The sequence below is a fragment of the Salvelinus fontinalis genome, chromosome 23 (genome assembly GCF_029448725.1).
Source record: "Salvelinus fontinalis isolate EN_2023a chromosome 23, ASM2944872v1, whole genome shotgun sequence".
NCBI classification, from domain to species: Eukaryota; Metazoa; Chordata; class Actinopteri; order Salmoniformes; family Salmonidae; genus Salvelinus; species Salvelinus fontinalis.
In genome coordinates, this window is record NC_074687.1 from 45,025,883 (window position 1) to 45,049,260 (window position 23,378).

Consider the following 23,378-nt stretch of genomic DNA (forward strand, 5'->3'; position numbering starts at 1 on the left):
ACTTAAAATGTGATCCTCTGCCTTAATGCTGGCTTTAGTTGGAGTAATAACAAGTTCTGATCACTGTCCCCTCCGGGACTGTATTTACCTCACGGGCAAAATATTTTAGAGGCTCCCTTTTTGGCAGTGGAGAGAAAATGTTCCTGCAATTCCACCTATTTTGCAAAGGGGTGCAAAGAAAATGATGCAGTTTTAAAGCACATTTTCTGAAATTCTACACATTTTGCAATGGGGCTAATTGAGTGACTGTCAGTGACTGACGTAAGAAGAGGAAAACTGCTGATGCACTACCAAATTCAAAAATTTGCCACCTTTGTATTCTACCATTCTAAAGACAAGGACACACCGATAGGATTGTCAAGCGTTTATACTTAGCACCTCTGAACAGAGTGCCGGTTGTAATTTGCAAACCGATTCTAAATGTAAAAAAGCTACAACCAAGTGTCAAACCGAATCTAAATGTAAAAAAGCTACAACCAAGTGTCAAACCGAATCTAAATGTAAAAAAACGGGGAGAAATTACAGCTGTCAGTCTCCCACCAGCGGGTCCAACATGCGAACAAATTGGAGACCGTCAATTGGTGCGATGTGTTTTCTCCTTAACTCTCAACAGTAAGTTGAGACCGCGACTGAGATCCCGATGACCAGACAGATGTATCTCTGGACAAGTGGTCTATTGACTTTACCTGAGGCTAGTCTGGGCAGCTTGCTCTGGGTATCACACACACTGGCACAGGTCACAAGGGGCTTAGACAGGGATTGGACAGGCTGAAGGAAGGCCACAGTGGGATAAGGCACTGATTGGACAAGGGTCACAGTGGTGTCGGATAACGAGGAGCTGTCCAGGCCTGGTTGGCTGCAGGGAGGGTCTTTTGAGCCAGACGGTACTCTCCACCGGGGTAATGGGGAGGCTGACACCTCCTCACCAGAGGAACTGGGAGCACTGGGAGGGCTGAGGGACTGTTGGGCCGATGTGGACTTGGGAAGGAGGTGGAGGATGGAGGAGTAGAAGGAGGAGGAATCGAGGAGGGGGAACGTTCCAATGCCGCTGTCCAACATTCGCATCTTGCAGCCGGAGCCTGAGGCACAAGGAAAAAACATGATAGGGCTTGGAGATGCAGGAATGACACACAACAAAAGGAAACATCTAAACAGAATGTCATGTTTTCATATAATTGGTTAAGTAGGTATCATCAAGAGTCAAGCAGATGCCTGCTGTATTGCATCAAATAAAAACAAAATACAATCACACCGCAAAAATCTTGTGTTATTTATGCCCTCTGAATAATGATAACTACCTCATGTTATGACTAGTATAACATCGAAAATCTATGAATTAATGGGTTTATAATAGCATTGGAAATATGTCTCCGCAACATGAAATGCAACATTATCCTCAACATGATCAATTTTAATGAATTATTTTCTCTCCAGCCTGGTTTGATTGTCTGTTCTCTCCTTGTCCCCTGTCCTATCTCGACCACATTATGTTGTGCATGAGGGAGTCTTAACCAGCTGCGACTGGCTGTCACCCAGGCAGCCTTGTGGTAATTTCAGTACATTAATGCAACAGATGGTCTGTTTTTTTCGTTCTACGCCACTCGGCAAAGGTCCTCTCTAAGAGCCAAGCCAGATGGATGGTAGTTACGTACAATCCAATTACATTTAACTGTGATGCTGGCTAATGATTCCTCGCTAATTAGCGCATGATACCACGGTTGCCACCAGAGAGAATGGGCTTCACCCAAACAGAGAGGAATCATGGTGGATAAAGCTTAGGGGAAATGTGGCACTTTTGAGACCAATTGAGATTGTGATTTAGTGGCAGTGTGTCAAATGAAGTGCATTTATGATATTGTACAGTTGGTGACAAAGCGATTGCTAATGAATTACTGTTCAAGCAATTTTGAATACGTATCTTTTTCAACTGTAATACAACTCTACACTTCATGTAGTATGCTGGGCAACACAATGTTTGAATATTTAATGTATAAAATAATTATAGTACAATAATGACAACTCTTGTCATTTTGCATTCTCACACTGCATTCTTTCACATGCACCTCCTGGCACAGACAAACACAGCTCAGAACAAGATATATTGAAATCAAACCATCAAAGTCCCTGTCTCCTTGTCATGCTGGCATGATTTTCTACCTAATAGCCAGTAGACTTCTTTAGCAACAGAAAATAAAATACTGGCTCCTCTTCAGCAATCCAGAGAAACAGGTGGGCTGCTAACTGACAACTTCACTGATAATTGGGTGTCTTCATTCACTATGTGTTTTAATTATACATCAAGAATAAACTTAGACGATTCAGGGGGTCAGTTTCAAATTGTGACAAACCTGTAACAAACAGCTCTCGAAATAAATAACAACAACATTTTACATTACATTTACATTTTAGTCATTTAGCAGACGCTCTTATCCAGAGCGACTTACAGTAGAATGCATACATTTTATTTACATATTGAGAGAAGGATATCCCTACCGGCCAAACCCTCCCTAACGACGCTATGCCAATTGTGCGTCACCCCACGGACATCCCGGTTGCGGCCGGCTGCGACAGAGCCTGGGCGCGAACCCAGCCCAGCCTGGGCACGAACCCAGAGACTCTGGTGGCGCAGCTAGCACTGCGATGCAGTGCCCTAGACCACTGCGCTACCCGGGAGGCCACTCTTGGAAGTAGCTCTTGCTTTCCTGTCACACAAGCAGGAGTAACTAATAGGATGAACTAATAAGGGCAAGAGCACGATACAGATCGGAGACGTTATTGATTAGTGTTTTTGAAGGAAAAACTTAACAAGGACCTCTGTGACACTTCCTTGCATGGGAAGGCAGCATCAGAGAGGTTGACCATTGATTGCCCTCAAAAAGCCCTTGGCACTAGCTAAGGATCCTGTCCTTGTCTGATCTCCTTTCAATTTGCCTGAAAGAATGAAAAGACACTGAACAAGGACTAACAAGCTAACACCTACAAAGTTCAGTGGCTACAAACAACCGGCGATGATCAAATGGAACAGTATGAACATCTAAACTCAAAGGTCAACTGTATATTCAATATCTTAAAGTCACACAGAAGTCCTTCGGGTGTCCTCGTGTGTAAATATTGATGAGAAGGAAGAAAGTAGTATTCATGGCATGACGTTTACAGTTCATCCATATTCAAGCATAAAAAATAAGTTCAATGCACCGCAGCATAGTTCAAAGTGTTAGTCTAACACCTGCTAAACTGTGTACACGACCAATCAACTTTATTAGATTTATCAACTTTGCATCAATGTGGCTTGGTGGTTGAATACATCAAAGAAAATCATCAACATAATCAACTGAGCTTTTGTCAAATTTTAACGCAGATTTTAACACACAGGTTTCAAGGTTTGCTAGGGGTTGATAGGGTGCGTGGCCAGAAAAGTTAGAAAATCACTGTGGTAAAGACCAAAGATCTTTATAAGACTATTTATTAATTCAGAGGAGACAAGATAAATGAGACACATTTGCTTCGTTGGCGGAGTATAGAAATGTCACTGGGGATTAAACCACATAGAAATATGAATTATATTTTTCGCACTACAGGGTAAAGGACAGATCACAAAATTTACCGGAGGAGGGGTGGTCCAAAATAGGGGAGGGTTGTCAAACTTTTTTTGCTTTTGGGAGGGTTGTGTGGGTTTTTGGGGTCACAGGGGAGGATAGTGTGTTTTTTCCCTGGTTTACATTAGCTCTTCTGATCGTATTTTCCCTATAAACAATGGCTTGACTGTCACGCCCTGGCCTTAGTTATCTTTGTTTTCTGTAATATTTTGGTTAGGTCAGGGTGTGACAGGGGGGATGTGTGTGTGTATTTGTCTCGTCTTGGGTGGTTGTATGGTATAGGGGGTTTTGGTAGAGTGTATGGGTTTGTGTTTGAGTGTAGGTGTCTAGGTATGTCTATGGTTGCCTGAATGGTTTTCAATCAGAGACAGCTGTCATTCATTGTCTCTGATTGGGAGCCATATTTAAGGCAGCCACAGGCATTAGGCTATTGTGGGTAATTGTCTATGTGTAGTGTTTAGTGTCAGCACGTTTTGTTTGAATAGCTTCACGGTTGTCTGTTTGTTGTTTTTGTTCGTTTGTTCGTCTTCATAATAAAAAGTAGATGTCTTTCTATCACGCTGCGCCTTGGTCCTCTCAACAAAGTTACGACGATCGTGACAGAATTACCCACCAAACTCGGACCAAGCAGCGTGTCAAGCAGCAGCAGGAGCAGCGCATACAGGATTCTTGGACTTGGGAGGAGATACTGGATGGTAAGGGACCTTGGGCACAACCGGGAGAATATCGCCTCCCTCGTGAAGAGCTGGAGGCAGCTAAAGCCGAGAGGAGGCGATATGAGGAGGCAGCACGGAAGCAAGGCTGGAAGCCCGCGAGTAAAACCCAAATATTTCTTGGGGGGGGGGGCTACAACGGAGTGTGGCGAAGTCAGGTAGGAGACCTGCGCCAACTCCCTATGCTTACCGTGGAGTGCGAGAGTACGGGCAGACACCGTGTTATGCGGTAGAGCGCATGGTGTCTCCTGTACGTGTGCATAGCCCGGTGCGGGTTATTCCACCTCCCCGCACTGGCAGGGCTAGATTGAGTATTGAGCAAGGTGCCATGAAGCCGGCTCAACGCGTCTGGTCTCCAGTGCGTCTCCTCGGGCCAGCATACATGGCACCAGCCTTACGCAAGGTGTCCCCGGTTCGCTTACACAGGCCAGTGCGGGTTATTCCACCTCCCCGCACTGGTCGGGCTACGGGGAGCATGCAACCAGGTAAGGTTGGGCAGGCTCAGTGCTCAAGGGAGCCAGTACGCCTGCATGGTCCGGTTTATCCGGCGCCACCTCCCCGCCCCAGCCCAGTACCACCAGTGCCAACACCATGCACCAGGCTTCCAGTGTGTCTCCAGAGCCCTGTTCCTCCTCCACGCACTCGCCCTATGGTGCATGTCTCCAGCCCGGTACCACCAGTTCCGGCACCACGCACCAAGCCTCCTGTGCGTCTCCAGAGTCCTGTGCGTCCTGTTGCTGCTCCCCGCACTAGCCTTGAGGTGCGTGTCCTTAGCCCAGTACCTACAGTTCCGGTACCACGCACCAGGCCTACTGTGCGCCTCAGCCGGCCAGAGTCTGCCGTCTGCCCAGTGCCGCCTGCACTGTCCGTCTGCCCAGTGCCGCCTGCACTGTCCGTCTGTCCAGTGCCGCCTGCGCTGTCCGTCTGCCCAGAGCCGTCAGAGCTGCCCGTCTGTCCCGAGCCGTCAGAGCCGCCCGTCTGTCCCGAACCGTCAGAGCCGCCCGTCTGTTCCGAGCCGTCAGAGCCGCCCGTCTGTCACGAGCCGTCAGAGCCGCCCGTCTGTCCCGAGCCGTCAGAGCCGCCCGTCTGTCCCGAGCCGTCAGAGCCGCCCGTCTGTTCCGAGCCGTCAGAGCCGCCCGTCTGTCCCGAGCCGTCAGAGCCGCCCGCCAGACAGGAGCAGCCAGAGCCGCCCGCCAGACAGGAGCAGCCAGAGCCGCCCGCCAGAATGGAGCAGCCAGAGCCGCCCGCCAGACAGGACCAGCCAGAGTCGCCCGCCAGCCTTGACCAGCCAGGGCCGCCCGCCAGCCATGACCAGCCAGGGCCGCCCGCCAGCCATGACCAGCCAGAGCCGCCCGCCAGCCATGACCAGCCAGAGCCGCCCGCCAGCCATGACCAGCTAGAGCCACCCGCCAGCCAAGACCAGCTAGAGCTGCCCGCCAGCCAGGATCTGCCAGAGCCGCCAGCCAGCCAGGATCTGCCAGAGCCGCCAATCAGCCAGGATCTGCCAGAGCCGCCAGCCAGCCAGGATCTGCCAGAGCCGCCAGCCAGCCAGGATCTGCCAGAGCCACCAGTCAGCCAGAGCCACCAAAGCGGGTATTAAATATGGTGGAGTGGGGGCCACGTCCCGCACCCGAGCCGCCGCCGTAGGAAGGCCCACCCGGACCCTCCCCTTCTGTGTCAGGTTTTGCGGCCGGAGTCCGCACCTTTGGGGGGGGGGGGGGGGGGGGTACTGTCACGCCCTGGCCTTAGTTATCTTTGTTTTCTGTAATATTTTGGTTAGGTCAGGGTGTGACAGGGGGGATGTTTGTGTGTATTTGTCTCGTCTTGGGTGGTTGTATGGTATAGGGGGTTTTGGTAGAGTGTATGGGTTTGTGTTTGAGTGTATGTGTCTTGGTATGTCTATGGTTGCCTGAATGGTTCTCAATCAGAGACAACTGACATTCATTGTCTATGATTGGGAGCCATATTTAAGGCAGCCACAGGCATTAGGCTATTGTGGGTAATTGTCTATGTGTAGTGTTTAGTGTCAGCACTTTTTGTTTGAATAGCTTCACGGTCGTCTGTTTGTTTTGTTCGTTTGTTCGTCTTCATAATAAAAAGAAGATGTCTTTCTATCACGCTGCGCCTTGGTCCTCTCAACAAAGTTACGACGATCGTGACATTGACTTACTTTTGATATCACCCTAACAAAGTTTAGAAACATTTGTGAAGGTTTGGTATGGTGTGGCTATTATTAAGCTTTAGCTACTGCAGGCCTATGATATGAAGGCAGTGCGCTCCGGCACTCTAACTGACTCTGACAGTTGAATTAAAGGTCAAGAAGACTGTTTAAGGTCCACCAGAGTTACCCTTATAATATGATAATATAATGCTTATCTTTATACAAAATATTCAGATCGAAAAAATAATGAATTAGCCTCCTTCTGTACGTTTATATCTGTATAGCAGACGCAGTAGCCATCTGACATAAAGAAATGCATGCCGGTGTCGTAGCATGCCACCGGCATATCACTGCCTCTCTGCGGTTAGGCATAAGCATCTCTTCCTTTTTATAAGCTTTATACAAGTATCCAGACCCCTTGACTTTTTCCATATTTTGTTACTTTACAGCCTTATTCTAAAATGTATTAAATTGTTTTTTTTCTCTCATCAATCTACACACAATACCCCATAATGACAAAGCAAAAACAGGTTTCTAGATGTTTTAGCAAATGTACAAAAAATGTAAAAATGAAATATCATATTTAGATAAGTATTCAGACCCTTTGCTCAGTACTTTGTTGAAGCACCTTTGGCAGTGATTACAGCCTCAAGTCTTCTTGGGTATGATGCTACAAGCTTGGCACACCTGTATTTGGAGAGTTTCTCCCATTCTTTTGTGCAGATCCTCTTATTCTCTGTCAGGTTGGATGGGGAGCGTCGTAGCACAGCTATTTTCAGGTCTCTCCAGAGATGTTCTATCCGGTTCAAGTCTAGGCTCTGGCTGGGCAACTTAAGGACATTCAGAGACTTGACACGAAGCCACTCCTGCGCTGTGTTGGCTGTGTGCTTAAGGTTGTTGTCCTGTTGGAAGGTGAACCTTCGCCCCAGTCTGTGGTCCTGATCACTCTGGAGCAGGTTTTCATCAAGGATCTCTCTGTACTTTGCTCCGTTCATCTTTCCCTTGATCCTGACTAATCTCCCAGTCCCTGCTGCTGAAAAACATCTCCACAGCATGATGCTGCCACCATCATGCTTCACGGTAGGGATGGTGCCAGGTTTCCTCCAGACGTGACGTTTGGCATTCAGGCCAAAGAGTTCAATCTTGGTTTCATCACACCAGAGAATCTTGTTCATCATGGTTTGAGAGTCCTTTAAGTGCCTTTTGGCAAACTCCAAGCGGGCTGTCATGTACCTATAACTGAGGAGTGGCTTCTGTCAGGCCACTCTATCATGAGGGCCTGATTGGTGTAGTGCTGCAGAGATGGTTGTCCTTCTGGAAGTTTATCCCATCTCCATGGAGGAACTCTGAAGCTCTGTCAGTGGGACCATCAGGTTCTTGGTCACCTCCCTGACCAAGGCCCTTCTCCCCCGATTGCTCAGTTTGGCCATCTGGCCAGCTCTAGGAAGAGTTTTAGTGGTTCCAAATGTCTTCCATTTAAGAATGATGGAGGCCACTGTGTTCTTCAATGCTGCATACATTTTTTGGTACCATTCCCCAAATTCCAAAAACCCAAATTCCCCACGATCCTGTCTCAGAGCTCTACGTACAATTCCTTCGACCTCATGGCTTGTTTTTTTCTCTGACATGCAGTGTCAAGTGTGGGACCTTTTGTAGACAGGTGTGTGCCTTTCCAAATATATATATATATATATATATATATATATATATATATATATACAGTGCATTCGGAAAGTATTCAGACCCATTGACTTTTTCCACATTTTGTTATGTTACGGCATTATTCTAAAATGTTATATGTATATACAGTTGAAGTCGGAAGTTTACATAGACTTTGGTTGGAGTCATTAAAACTCGTTTTTCAACCACTCCACAAATATCTTGTTTAACAAACTATAGTTTTGGCAAGTCGGTTAGGACATCTACTTTGTGCATGACACATGTAATTTTTCCAACAATTGTTTACAGACAGATTATTTCACTTATAATTCATTGTATCACAATTCCAGTGGGTCAGAAGTTTACATACACTAAGTTGGCGGTGCCTTTAAACAGCTTGGAAAATTCCAGAAAATTATGTCATGGCTTTAGAAGCTTCTGATAGGTTAATTGACATCATTTGAGTCATTTGGAGGTGTACTTGTGGATGTATTTCAAGGCCTACCGTCAAACTCAGTGTCTCTTTGCTTGACATCATGGGAAAATCAAAAGAAATCAGCCAAGACTCCAGAAAAATAATTGTAGAACTCCACAAGTCTGGTTCATCGTTGGGAGCAATTTTCAAACGCCTGAAGGTACCACGTTCATCTGTACAAACAATAGTACGCAAGTATAAACACCATGGGACCACGCAGCCGTCATACCACTCAGGAATGAGACGCGTTCTGTCTCCTGCTACACATTGAAACACAGAGCTGTGCCAAGCAGGAGCACTATTCTCCGTGGTGGGCCGGTGTAGCCGGTCCAAATGGTCATCAGGTCTTCCTGTGGCACATGGAACCTATTATAGTAGCGAAGGAGAAAAGGTTTACTGTTGCTCTTGGTTACCATAGTTGCAACCTGCTCACCCTATTGTAAGTCCTTCTGTACCATTACCACTAAAATCGTTCTACTATCAAATACTTTGAGATGCTGGCCCTCGATCCGGAGAGGGCACGGGACAGGTGGATTTCTTGTGAAGGTCACTTTGCATTTGACAGTTGAAGTTGTTCAGGGCCTGCTATGGTGTGCTGATGTTTCCTGTTGTACACGTGTGGACCAGATTTAGATCGTAAACATATTTCCACCTATTGTCGAAATCCTGGGCTGCACTTTCTATGACTGCAAGGAAGATGAGAGGGCCAAGAAGAGTCCCTCGAGCCACGCCATCAGCTCCTGCCAGCCTGAGAGGCTGTCTTGGTAGCGTATCTGTTTTTTTGCGGACGGTCACAAAACTGCAGAGCTATGCTGTGAGGGCAGGTCTGACACCCAGTTAGATTAGGCGTTCAATGGTTATGGTGTAGTCAATTTTGTCAACGGTGATGAGGGTGGTTATGGTGGATGGGATGTCTGATCGCTTGTATAAACAGTCCAGGAGGCTAATAAGTGTGTGGGTTTTCTTTTTTAAGATGAGAAATCTGGTTTGACTAAAATGTCTGTTTTGCATGCCAGATGGCTTCCTGAACTTTGTTCCTGTAGATTCTGGAAAGAGTTGAATTCTTTCCACGCCATATTCATTTTGACGAGGAGTCATCATGTTCCTGATATCAGCTGTCATCCAGCGTCAATATTATTATAATAATAATAATATACGAACCATAATGTAAAATATGCTGATTTCAAAGCTTATTGTCACCAAAAACGGTATTAATTCACTTAATCGTCTCTCCCTCCCATCCAAAGAAACTTTCCCCTTTTGTCTGTGTCACATCTTGTCCCCAGACCCTCACCGAACTCAACTCAACTGTGTGGGCATGTGCCTGGTCATGAATGACGTCATTACTGGGTTAAAGAGACGCACCCTTTTATAAAAGAAGAGATTGCTACTTCTATGCAAATGTTCTTGATCAGTAGAATAAAACAATTCCCAAATGGAAGGGAAACCGATTGTCATCTGTAGCCCCAGGAAAACAGCAAATGCATGCACAGATTCCTATTGAATATGCATTCACCTGTATTGTGAATAGGCTTAGGCTATATCTTGATTTACCCAGTTTATGAATAGAGATTTACCATTCAAATACATGATTACCATTATCTTGATATGTAGTTAGATTGGTAAAAACAAAGTCATAGGAATCGCATGATTGTATAATTGATTCATTAATGCATACATGGCTGTCTCTGAATTTTTTTTACATCAAATGTGAAGTGTCATGTTTGAATTAAAAAAAACGCCCAACGATTGAGTTTATCTGTCTGGATCAACCCACTGGGGATAGACGTCAATTGGTTCAATGTAATTTCATTGAAATGATGTGGAAACAATGTTGATTCAACCAGTGTGTGTCCAGTGTGAAACGATGTTGATTCAACCAGTGTGTGTCCAGTGTGAAACGATGTTGATTCAACCAGTGTATGTCCAGTGTGAAACGATGTTGATTCAACCAGTGTGTCCAGTGTGTCCAGTGTGTGTCCAGTGTGAAACGATGTTGATTCAACCAGTGTGTGCCACGCGGGAAGTGTCATTCTGTGACTTAGCTAATACGCCTTTTTTTGCCGTGGCATATATGGGATCATTTTGGTATAGAGTATCGTGAGTACAAAACGTTCGGTTATAGAAGTCAAAATTCCATGTGGTGAATTTGTTAATAGAAAAATAAGAGAGTTCCAAACCTCTCTGCCAATAACTGCACATGTTCAGTTTTTCCCTCCCCACCCAAACACTGCATTGGACCTTTCCTCTACGCCCCATGGCAAAATGTGTAGAATTACAGGAAATTCACTTTAATACTTACATGTTCTCTCCACCATCAAGAGGGAGCCACTGAATTGTTTAGGGCCCCCAAAAGGTGGCATGTTTTTATGAGCTTGGGTCCCAGGAAAACACTGAATATCTCATTTGCGTCCCAGGCTGAAAAAGTTTAAGGACCCCTGCCTTATGTGAAGGCTTCATTAGGGGTGAGACCAATGCTAGAATGTTAACCATCTGCTAATTTTTTATTCACTGGAAATTGTGTTACTTATTCATGTCTATTGAACTTATTTCAAGGTTTTCAAATGGTTGAGGGAGGTCACTTGACAGGTGAATGTAACAGGGCTGCAGGATAGACAATCAAATTGTTCACACAGGCCCTTTAAAGAAGATTTTGAAAGGGAAAATCACCCAACCAATCCTCCACTCCAAACAATTGTTACTTTACACATGTTATTACACTGAACAAAAAACATAAACGCAAAAGGTCCCATGTTTCATGAGCTGAAATAAAATATCCCCGAAATGTTCACATTTTCTCTCAAATTGTGGCCACAAATTTGCTTACATCCTGTTATTGAGCATTTCTCCTTTGCCAAGATATTCCATCCACCTGACAGGTGTGGCATGTCAAGAAGCTGATTAAACAGCATGATCATTACACAGGTGCACCTTGTGATGGGGACAATCAAAAGCCACTTCAACATGTGCCGTTTTGTCACACGACACAATGTCACAGATGTCTCAAGTTTTGAGTGAGTGTGCAATTGGCATGCTGATTGCAGGAATGTCTACCAGAGAATTTAATGTAGAATTTCTCTAAAATAAACCTTATTTTAAAGAATTTGGCAGTATGTCCAACTGGCCTCACAACTGCAGACCACGTGTAACAAGGCAAGCCCAGGACCTCCACATCCGGCCTTTTCACCTGTTGGATCACCTGAGACCAGCCACCCAGAAAGCTGATGAAACTGTGGGTTTGCACAACGGAATAATTTCTTCACAAACTGTCAGAAACTGTCTCAGGGAAGCTCACCTGCGTACTCATTGTCCTCACCAGGGTCTTGACCTGACTGCAGTTCGGTGTCGTAACCGACTTCAGTAGGCAAATGCTCACTTTCGATGGCCACTGGCACACTGGAGAAGTGTGCTCTTCATGGATGAATCCCGGTTTCAATTGCATAGGGCAGATGGCAGACCGCGTGTATGGCGTTGTGTGGGCGAGGGGTTTGCTGATGTCAACATTGTGAACAGAAGGCCCCATGGTGGCAGTTGTGTTATGGTATGGGCAGGCATAAGCTATGGACAACGAACACAATTGCATTCTATTTTAGTTTGAATGCACAGAGATACCGTGATGAGATCCTGAGGCCCATTGTCGTGCCATTCATCCGCAGCCATCACCTCATGTTTCAGCATGATAATGCACGGCCCCATGTAGCAAGGATCTGTACACAATTCCTGGTAGGTGAAAATGTCCCCGTTCTTCCATGGCCTGCATTCTCATCAGACATGTCACCCATTGAGCATGTTTGGGACATGGGGCTGTGCATTATCCAGAAACTTTGCACAGCCATTGAAGAGGAGTGGGACAATATTACACAGGCCACAATAAACAGCCTGAGCAACTCTATGCGAAGGAGATGTGTCGTGCAGCAAGAGGCAAATGGTGGTCACACTAGCTACTGACTGGTTTTCTGATCCACATCCCTACCTTTTTTGTAAGATATCTGTGACCAACAGATGCATATCTGTACTCCCAGTCATGTGAAATCCATAGATTAGGGTCTAATGAATTGAATTAAATTGACGGATTTCCTTATGAACTGTAACTCAGTAAAATCTTTGAAATTGTTGCATGTTGCGTTAATTTTTTTGTTCAGTGTAGTTTAAGGATGGTTTTCCTTTGTTTGACTAAATGCGTTTTGACATGCTAATTTTACAGATGGCTTTGGCAGACCTATTCAACAAGTAAATGATTCAAATATCCAAAGGTTTTACCATAGGTCAGCATATTGTCCTTAAATGTTCAAATTGATCAAATATACCGAGTGACATTTAGACCTCCACTCACTTGGAAGTTGCTTCTAGTTGCCATTAAATTCGATAAGTTGCATTATTCCTTCGACTCACGCAGTTGAAACACTTCATTTGAGCATGCTTGGCTGTCACTTTGACACTATCTAAATCATCCTTAATGAGAGAAAGACCGAACACACTGTGCTTCAGTATTTCTCTGTGAAGTCAAACGCATAAAAGGAAACGGTAACTCTGAGTGAGGGGTTGTCACGTACAGTGAAACAGTGTTTGCTCTCAACCTTGCTCTTTCAACTGCGATTCCATCCCTTTCAATTCGGTTCATAGGTTACAATGACATGACAGAAAAGAGGTCAGAGGGCTAGGAAGGAAATCTGCTAGCATTACCGGTGCTTGAGCAATTCAAAGGTTGAACGATTTTAATGTATTCAGGACCAGGTTTGAAGCATAGAATTGAATTTGTAATTAGAATACTCATTTCATAGGATCTCTATGGTTTGAAGATCACTGCATTGGGGTTAAAGGGTAAAATGGTCCTTGACGGATGGAAAGTGCCCTTGTGTAGATCTGGATAGGATTTTAGAGTGGAGTTACTACCATAAAACACCTCCCCAATTCTTACAAATCTACATGAAGTCGCTATGGGTAGAAGCAAGGGGTTAATTTTCGACGTGACCCATCTATCAAGTACAACACAGATAGTTTTCTTAATTCCCTTACCGATAAAGTGATCTTCACTGGGGCTCTTCAGAGCAACTCTGTGGTCATTATCAGTCCTGAGGTTCATCCTCTGTGTCTTTGTCTGTTTGTGGAAGCAGGAAGAAAACATAATTATACATGTACAGAATAGGGGACTAAAATGGGATATGTCAATTGTAAAGCAACAGATGAGTTGTCTGTACTTGTGATTACATGTTTTATATTTAATTTGTGGTGGCAATCTATCATCATGGTTTGACTCTATGATTATAAAGTGGTATGAATATATCCCTTAAAAGGCATAAAGAGTCCCCAGTCCTCTATGTTAAGACATGATTTCAGTTCTTTGTAAAGCACAATCTCACAAAAGTTTCTGAACCAGCAAGAAGACCATTTAGCCAGTTGACTACTTGACAGATTTGACTTATTTTCACCCCTGGTAATGTAATTGAACAGAGTAGGTCTTAAGTTTGGTGGGAAAATCTCTGATAGTCTTGACAGCTAAAATGGCAATTGAATTAGAGTTTGTTATAGGCCTATCTGATAATGTATCCATGCAACAGGTAAATAATATGTATCTGAATCACATCAGGACAATAGAAAGAGGAGGAAGGGAAGCGCTACTAAGGTACACTATAGTACATTTTGGTAGATAGAAGGTGCTCTTTGGTAAAAGGTGTAAATTGGTCATCAAAAAGAAAGGAGGACCAAGGCACTCTTCACATAATTAATTAAAATGCCTTTATTAGTATGGAATGTTCAATAGAAACAAAGTTGTTTAAAAACCGACGCGTTTCGGCTGCATGGCCTTCGTCAGGGAGTACAGAAAAAGGAGAATACAATGTCCTCTTTTGAAAGGCTTTTCCAATTAGCCCTAATTAGAAGAGGGAATGGTTACCAAATTGGACACACCTAGTAAGCAATAATATACACATGAAAAGGTGAAATACTGTAGCTATGTTATCATGAGCATACAACTCCAAGCTAGAAGCATCAGAACACTCAGAGAGGCAGTTCCAGCCCTAACCACGACTGTGTCACGAATCCCGCTTCCTGAGTTTGTTTTTGCCTGTGTTCTGTCCTGGAGTGTTTTTTCCGGTGTCCTGGAACGCACCCTGTATCTCTGAGTACCTGCACCTGTATCCCATCAGCTATCTGCACACCTGGTCCTGATCATCACCCCTCCACTTCATAAGCGCTGACCTGACATCTATTCCCTGCCGGATCGTATGTTGTGCCAGTGTATCAGCCTCCAGTTTGATAGAGTTTGTTTTGTTGTTTTGTACGTCTTGCTTGCCTTGAACTCACCTCCGTTTTTTCTGTCTACAGTCATTCACCCGGAACACTCATCTCATCCCTACCTGGTCGTCGGTGACTTCAGTTACTTCATTGGTTCTGCCTATTCAATCCCATCAACTCACCTCCGTCACTTGGATTTTTCTATCACTACATTCAAACTTGTAAATAAATACTCACCTTCGTCTTACTCTCCTTGTCCTGGTCTGCTTTTGGGTTCAACTTAGTAGAAGCGCGACAGACTGGGAGAAGTGTCCAGAACAAGAAAGCAATATATTCCACAGTACACTAGACCACAGCAAAACATGAACAACAGTCCAAACATAGCTGAGGGCAATTGCCTTTCAAAAGGCAATTTCAAAAGAGGACATTGTATTCTCCTTTTTCTGTACTCCCTGACGAAGGCCATGCAGCCGAAACGCGTCGGTTTTTAAACAACTTTGTTTCTATTGAACATGCCATACTAATAAAGGCATTTTAATTAATTATATGAAGAGTCCCTTGGTCCTCCTTTCTTTTTGATCACATCAGGACAATGATGGACTTTCACTGAAAAGACTTCAAAGCAATGTTCATTCTAATGATCACTCTATTATCAAGACTGCTTGTGAATGTGTGTACTAATCGAAATAGTCCATAGATTTTCCTCAGTATCTACACTGAACAAAAATATAAACACAACATGCAACAATTTCAAAGATTTTACCGAGTTCCAATCAATTGAAATAAATAAATTAGGCCCAAATCTATTTAGCCTCATGCAGTGCGACACATCTCCTTCACATTGAGTTGATCAGGCTGTCAATTGTGGCCTATGGAATGTTGTTCCAGTGTTCTTCAATTGCCGTATATTGGCAGGAACTGGAACACTCTTTCGTACACGTTGATCCAGAGCATCCCAAGCATGCTTAACGGGTGACATGTCTGGTGAGTACGCAGGCCATGGAAGAACTGGGCCATTTTCAGCTTGAGGAATTGTGTACAGATCCTTGCGACATGGGGCCGTGCATTATCATGCTGAAACATGATATGCCACACCTCTCAGGTGGATGGATTATCTTGGCAAAGGAGAAATGCTCACTAACAGGGATGCAAACAAATTTGTTAACAAAAGGTGAGAGAAATGATATTTTTGTGGGTATGGAACATTTCAGGGATCTTTTATTTTTACATGAACAACACTTTACGTGTTTCTATTTCTTCTTAAGTGTAGATTAAATATCTCCAGTATCTCATCCATGTTTGTGATCATGTGTGAATGTGTTGGAGTGATCCATACCACAGGAGGTCAAATCAAATCAAATGTTATTTGTCACATGCGCTGAATACAACAGGTATACATACACCTTACCATGAAATGCTTACTTACAAGCCCTTAACCAACAGTGCAGTTTTAAGAAAAATAAGAGTTAAGAAAAATATTTACTAAATAATTAAATAAAAATAACGAGGCAATATACAGGGGGTACCGGTACCGAGTCAATGTGTGGATGTACAGGTTAGTCGAGGTTATTGAGGTAATATGTACATGTAGGTAGGGGTAAAGTGACTATGCATATACATGTATAATAAACAGCGAGTAGCAGCAGTGTAAAAAAAGGGGGTGATGGGTCAATGCAAATAGTCAGGACAGCCATTTGATTAGCTAATCAGCAGTCTTATGGCGTGGGGGTAGAAGCTGTTAAGAAGACTTTTGGACCTAGACTTGGCGCTCCGGTACTGTTTGCAGTGCGGTATCAGAGAGAACAGTGTATGACTAGGGTGGCTGGAGTCTTTGGCAATTTTTATGGCCTTCATCTGACAAAGCATGGTATATAGGTCTTGGATGGCAGGAAGCTTGGCCCCAGTGATGTACTGGGCAGTATGCATTACCCTCTGTAGTGCCTTAAGGTCAGAGGCTGAGCAGTTGCCATACCAGGCGGTGATGCAACCAGGCAGGATGCTCTCGATGGTGCAGCTGTAGAACCTTTTGAGGATCTGAGGACCCATGTCAAATCTTTTCAGTCTCCTGAGGGGGAATAGGCGTTTTCGTGCACTCTTCCTTACTGTCTTGGTGTGTTTGCACCATGTTAGTTTGTTGGTGATGTGAACACCAAGGAACTTGAAGCTCTCAACCTGCTCCACTACAGCCCCGTCAATGAGAATGGGGGCGTGCTCGGCCCTCCTTTTCCTGTAGTCCACGATCGTCTCCTTTGTCTTGATCACGTTGAGGGAGAGGCTGTTGTCCTGGCACCACCCTGTCAGGTCTCTGACCTCCTCCCTATAGGCTGTCTCATCCTTGTCGGTGATCAAACCTACCACGATTGTGTTGTTGGCAAACTTAATGATGGTGTTGGAGTCATGCTTGGCCATGCAATCATGGGTGAACAGAGGAGGGGACTAAGCACGCACCCCTAAGGGACCCCCGTGTTGAGGATCAGCTTGTGTCCGTTGGCAGCTCGCGGCTGGTCTTCCCTTTGTAGTCCGTAATAGTTTGCAAGCCCTGCCACATCCGACGAGCGTCGTTTGATGGTTCATCTGAGGGCATAGCAGGATTTCTTATAAGCGTCCAGGTTAGAGTCCCGCTCCTTGAAAGCGGCAGCTCTACCCTTTAGCTCAGTACGGATTTTGCCTGTTAACCATGGCTTCTGGTTGAGGTATGTACGTACGGTCACTGTGGGGACAATGTCATAGACTTATTGATGAAGCCGATGACTGATGTGGTATTCTCCTCAATGCCATCGGATGAGCCCCAGAACATATTCCAATCTGTTCCAGCAAATCAGTCCTGTAGCTTAGCATCTGTTTCATCTGACCACTTCCGTATTGAGCGAGTCACTGGTACTTCTTGCTTTAGTTTTTGCTTGTAAGCAGGAATCAGGAGGATATAATTATGGTCACATTTGCCAAATGGAGGGCGAGGGAGAGCTTTGTGTGTGGAGTAAAGGTGGTCTAGTTGCACATGTAACATCCTGATAGAAATGAGGTAAAACAGATTTACATTTCCCTGCATTAAAGTCACCGGCCATCAGGAGCGTTGCCTTTGGATGAGCATTTTCTTGTTTACTTATGGCTTTACACAGCTCGTTGAGTGCGGTCTTAGTGCCAGCATCAGTATGTGATGGTATATAAACAGCTACGAAAATTATAGGTGAAAACTCTCTTGGTAAATAGTGTGGTCTACACCTTATCATGAGATACTCTACCTCAGGCGAGCAAAACCTTGAGACTTCCTTAATATTTGATTTTGCGCACCAGCTGTTATTGACAAATAGACACAGACAGCCACCCCTTGTCTTACCGGAGGCAGCTGTTCTCTCTTGGCGATGCACCGAATACCCAGCCAGCTGTATGTTATCCATGTTGTCGTTCAGCCACGACTCGGTGAAACATAAGATATTACAGTTATTAATGTCCTGTTGGTAAGATGAAAGTCTTGAACGGAGCTCATCCAGTTTATTCTCCAATGATTGCACGTTGGCCAATCGGACGGATGGTAGAGGCGGGTTATCCATTTGCCGACAAATTCTCACAAGGCACCTGGACCTGCGTCCCCTCTATCACCATCTTTTCTTCAATGCGAATGACGGGATTTTGGCCTGGTCCAGTGTTTGGAGTAAATCCTTCGCGTCCGACTCATTAAAGAAAAATCTTCGTCCAGTTCGAGGTGAGCAATCGCTGTTCTGATATCCAGAAGCTCTTTTCAGTCATCAGAGACGGTGGCAGAAACATTATGTACCAAATAAGTTACAAACAATGCGAAAAAACACACAAAATAGCACGATTGGTTAGGAGCCCGTAAAACAGCAGCCATCTCCTCCGGCGCCATTCTTATTTAATTTGGTAGACAGCTGGCACCTTAATTTGGGAGGACGGGCTCCTGGAAATGGCTAGAGCAGAATAGGTGGAATTGTTTCAAAAACATCAAACACGTCATTCCTCCCCTCAGCGACCTACACTGATCCATACTAAACATATGAAGGGTTTGTTCCGGTAATCTATGTTTCTTTGGCGTTTATTTATTTGTAAGTCTTTGTTACAATTTTCTTTCTCTATTCACCTTCTCTCCATTCTTGTCTTTCTTGTCTCTCACCCTAACTCCATATCCATCTGATGTATTCCTGGGTCCTTTATATTCTTCTCATATTTTCCTTTCTTTCTTTCTGTCACCCACCCCTTTTCCCTTTGTATTAATCTCAGCTCTCTGTTTTTCCAATAGATGGGACCTTGCGAGGTCAGTTTTGATCATACAGTATTTCTTTCTTAGCTCCACTTCCTTCCTGTACAGATTATGGTATTATACAGAAATACTTCCTTTCGGAAAGTGTGTCTTCTGGTGCTAGGGAAGAGGTAGTAATACAAGTCTTCCAGAAAAACTGACAGGTTGAAATTAACTGTCACTGTTAAATGTATAATTCACTTATCTGACTTGAGGTCCATGCAAAGGTGTGTTGACACAAATTGTCATAAACAGAAATATTGTTTTCTATAATTGGCCTTTCAGAGACATTATGCATGCATACCCCATAATTTAATCATTAGACATGAAATGGACACATTGTAGAGTTATGGTCAATACATTTTCCAGTCATTTCAGGAATTGAATTGGACAAAGAATTTGTATGGGAAAATGCCCATAAGGTTAATTCTAATTTCTCAATTCTAATTTCAAATTCAATTTAATCCCAGTGTTGACTGAAATCGACATAAAATGGAACCTAAACCGATAACACAGTCCTTCTCCTTATGTTGTGTATAATTGAATGTACCTTTGTGTCCCCACAGATGTCGGTTTGTCCTTGTATGTTGCTGTTACCTGGGGCTCCCAGGGAGGCCATCGAAAGGCAGACGAGCAATGTATCTTGGGAGTCTCTTTTCCCAACCGAGCTGAAAGAAAACAGGTTTTCACGTAACCACTATAATCTGCGAGTCTTTCATACTGACTTACCATGCCCAGGGGTGTTTCAGATAATAAATGATACTGTGAAGCCACTGCCTACCTTGCTGTGCTATATGGGTCTGAAAGATGTCTGAACTGGTCTCTGGACTTCGTGGAGTGATACAAGTTTCTAACAGCGCTTGATGGCAATGGCTTAGGTTATCTGGGGCAGTAAATCACCTCATGGAAAGATATGAAGAGATCTGTTTGATGTTTCAGTCAAGTTGTGCTTGTTCAGTGTACATGAGGTATGACTCAAAACTATCGAACTCAGTAGTTTTAAGCAGAGATACTGATGTTGGATTTAATTGATTTCAATCATTACTGAAGACAATATCAAAAATCTCCTTTAAGTGAAAAGCAACAGTAGATTTCGGCCTTTATGGTAAAGATGACCAATGCATTACATTAAAGCAAGGTTATTTTTTGTAATGAATAAGAAGTTACATTGTCTTGGAGCCTCTCATAAACATTATTTTCCCAGCAGTAAAACGGTGAACATGACTTCTCAGCTACCCCACCTAAACATTATAAAAGCCTTACCCATCCATTTGATGACCTTCACTTTTCCTCCCCTCCTTCTTTTTGTCAAACTTTGCCTGCTTCCCACCCAAGAGAGATCCAAGCTTAGGTTCCTTCTTCTCCTCCTTTCCCTTTGGAGAATCTCCTTTTTTACCAATCGGAGCAGGGAGCTTGCTCTTGCGGAATCCAAACCAGTTTGACAGTGAACCGGATTTCTGCTTAGTTTCAGTTGTCTTCTCCTTCTGCTGAGATTTCTGCAAATTCTCCTCGATTCCCATCATGACCTTCTCCTCAATGGTGGAGATGTTTGACTGTCTCTCTGGTTCCCCATGGATACGTTCATAGAAGGTGCTAGGGGACTGTTTCTCGGTCTGGAGATGTGAAAATGAGTTTACTCTCTGGCGTTTGAGACCAAATCGATCACTGGAGGCCTCCAGATGCAGAGGTTTTGGCAAGCCTTCCTCAATCATGACATTGTTGATGTGGGATTTGTTCCTTGGACAATTGTAGCTATTGGAGCAACTCATACTACCCCGGAATACATCACCAAGAGAATTCAAAGAGCTTCTTGAGTTAGTTTTGATGTGACTAGGGACATTTCCGGACCTGCTGATGTTCGGTCTGTCCATATAGCGTGCGCCGAAGCTTTGACTGCGAGCCTTCGCTCCATTCATGCCCATAACCGGATGGAGAGGAGGTCGGGTCGAGACTGAGACCGAGCGCTTAAATAGCCAGCTCTCTTCATCAAATCTCCAGTCCAAAGTTACACCATTCTCTGCCACTGGAGGTGGGAGTGCAGCCTCCTCTAGTGAGCTACAGTGGGTCTCAAGCTTTCTCCTGGCTTTGGCCTTGGCTACAGCTGCATGGACACAGTGCATCATTGGACGTCTGTAGGTGTCCTGGTTGAAGGTGTCAAAAGTCTGCACTCCCTTTGTAGCAGTGATAACTGCAAAGTTGTTGCCCAGGTTTGGGGTTGTCTCATTGGTTATGGAGCCAACAGGAAGGAATGCATTTACTGCCCTGGTCACAGAATGTTGAGAGATACTAACTATGTCATGGCAAAGTAGAGACGCTGAGGCCTGAGGTAAGGGCTCTGTACTTTGTGGCTCACCATTGCCTTGCTGGGACACAGGTAAGCTGTCCTGATTTGGCACCACAAAGGGAACACTATTTTCCCGATGGGAGGCTTGTGCCACAGTCCTGTTCATTGAGAATTGGGAAGAGTCTGTTTCCTTGGATTCTTGAAGAGTGGTCGAAGTTGGTAAAGGATGGTAGACTTTGGCAGGGACCCATTTTGGTGACTTTTTCACCTCAACACCCATTTTGGGAGCCATATGACGAGTGTCTTGCATTTTGTTGGGGGCTAGAGGTTGCTTTTGTAAAACAGCTGAATGATGACTTGACGGAGGTTTGGTGCTACGAGCAGTTGCCTTCACGGTATTAGAGGTTTGGAGCATAACCACAGGCTTATGCGCCTGAGGTAAGGAGCCATAACCAGGTCGAATCATTAGGGAGGTGGTCCGACCTGGTGGAAGTGGAGGTGAAGGGGACCTGATATCATTCCGAGAGGAATCCGAGTGCTGGTCTTGCTGCCTCTGTTTAAGTGGAGAGCAAGCTGAATTGTTGGAGTTGGAGCCTTTTACCCCACAGTCGTTTCTTGATGGAAGTTTGGAGACTGGTTGGGACTCTTTAGATGTGCTCTTGGGACAATCATTCAGCACAGGTGGCTCAAATACTTTGACCAGTTTCTGAGGGGAGTAAGAAGGGGAGCCATGTACTGTATTCTCAAGGGGCCCTGAAGTTCTTACCCCACTAGCAGTCTCACCTTTCTCAGCCATTTGTACTGATGCCTTAGCTGGACCTGGTGCCTTGCTAAGGCTAATCTTTGTGCGAGGGCCACCTGGCCCAGGAGGGTTCGAGCGGTTCTTGGTCCTTTGATTGACTTTGATAAGTTTCTGACGAAGGGGCTGGTGTAGCTTGGCCTGGTCTGGACCTCCATCCGCACTCTTGCTTCGGAGGATAAAGGCCTTCCTTGCTGAGTCGCAGGCCTTAGGCTTTGTTTTCCTCTGTCGGGACTCGGAAATGGTGTAGTCCTTGGTATCAGCTCCACCCTGGCTGTTCAGCTCTCTGTACTGCTTCGTATCCATGGAAGCACTGCGCTGTCTGGCCTCACTAACCCAACTCAGAGCTCTGGCTGCTGCATACTGAATGGGTAGGCTCACTTCCCTAGCCCGTGCCTCTAGATGTTTGACCGTAACTTTGTTTTGTGGCTGTTTAACCCTCTCTGGCCTCAAATTGTAACTATGTCTTGTAACTAGCCTGTCTTTTTCTATCCAGTTTTTATTTTGAAGTCCACTCGTAATGGTAGGGCTCTCCGTTGGGCTGAGTCCAGGCTTCAGTGTGGGACCCTCGAGCAAGAAGACATCTTTGATAGGTGAGATGGAGTTGCTGGGACTTACGAGTCTTACAGGCTCCTCTTGGGAGTTGTAGACCGTAGAGCTCTTTCCCCCTTGTGCCGTTCCCAATTCAGACGCAGGCTCTCCTTCCAGATGGAGAGTCTCTTTAATGGGTTGGACGCAGGACTCCCTGGCTGGTGATTGAGGCAGTTCATCATCTGCATCGTCTGAGTCAGAGATTAAGGCTCTGACTCCTGCTCCTGGCTTAAAATAATTTCCCTTTGCCAATGGCAATTTAGGCACTACCCCCTGGGGCCCCCCCTTAACCCCTAAAGAGTATATGCCCTCGTTGGAGGTAATGCAGTCCTTGAAATGTGACGTGGAGGCGAGTGAAGATGTCTCCTTGGGAGTTGGGCTGCGCATTTGGAGCCTCTTCAGGCCTTTCAGAATGTGTCCCTCCTTCCAATTTAGATCGGGCTGCTCCGCTGGGACAGACTGATTGCTGGACACTGACCCTGCGCTCATCCTCTTCTCCCGGCTTATTACAGACTGTGACAAAAGAGAAAGACATTTTAGTTGTCAACAACAACAAAAAATAAAGACATTGGAATGTCTTGATGAAGGTTGAGAATCCATCCTACATAGTA

General features: G+C 44.8%; 1 protein-coding gene across 1 annotated transcript in view; it reads right to left on the bottom strand.

Moving 5' to 3' along the window:
• Positions 1 to 587: 587 nt before the first annotated feature.
• LOC129821500 (nck-associated protein 5-like) overlaps positions 588 to 23,378 on the bottom strand; it is a 109,798-nt gene continuing 87,007 nt past the window's right edge. Inside the window, exons 9-12 of the mRNA XM_055879173.1 lie at positions 20,357 to 23,280; positions 19,644 to 19,761; positions 13,621 to 13,702; positions 588 to 1,079 (exon numbers count right to left, since the gene is read on the bottom strand). Coding sequence (XP_055735148.1) covers positions 607 to 1,079; positions 13,621 to 13,702; positions 19,644 to 19,761; positions 20,357 to 23,280 — 3,597 coding nt within the window. The 3' untranslated portion in view covers positions 588 to 606. The remainder of the gene's footprint in view (positions 1,080 to 13,620; positions 13,703 to 19,643; positions 19,762 to 20,356; positions 23,281 to 23,378) is intronic.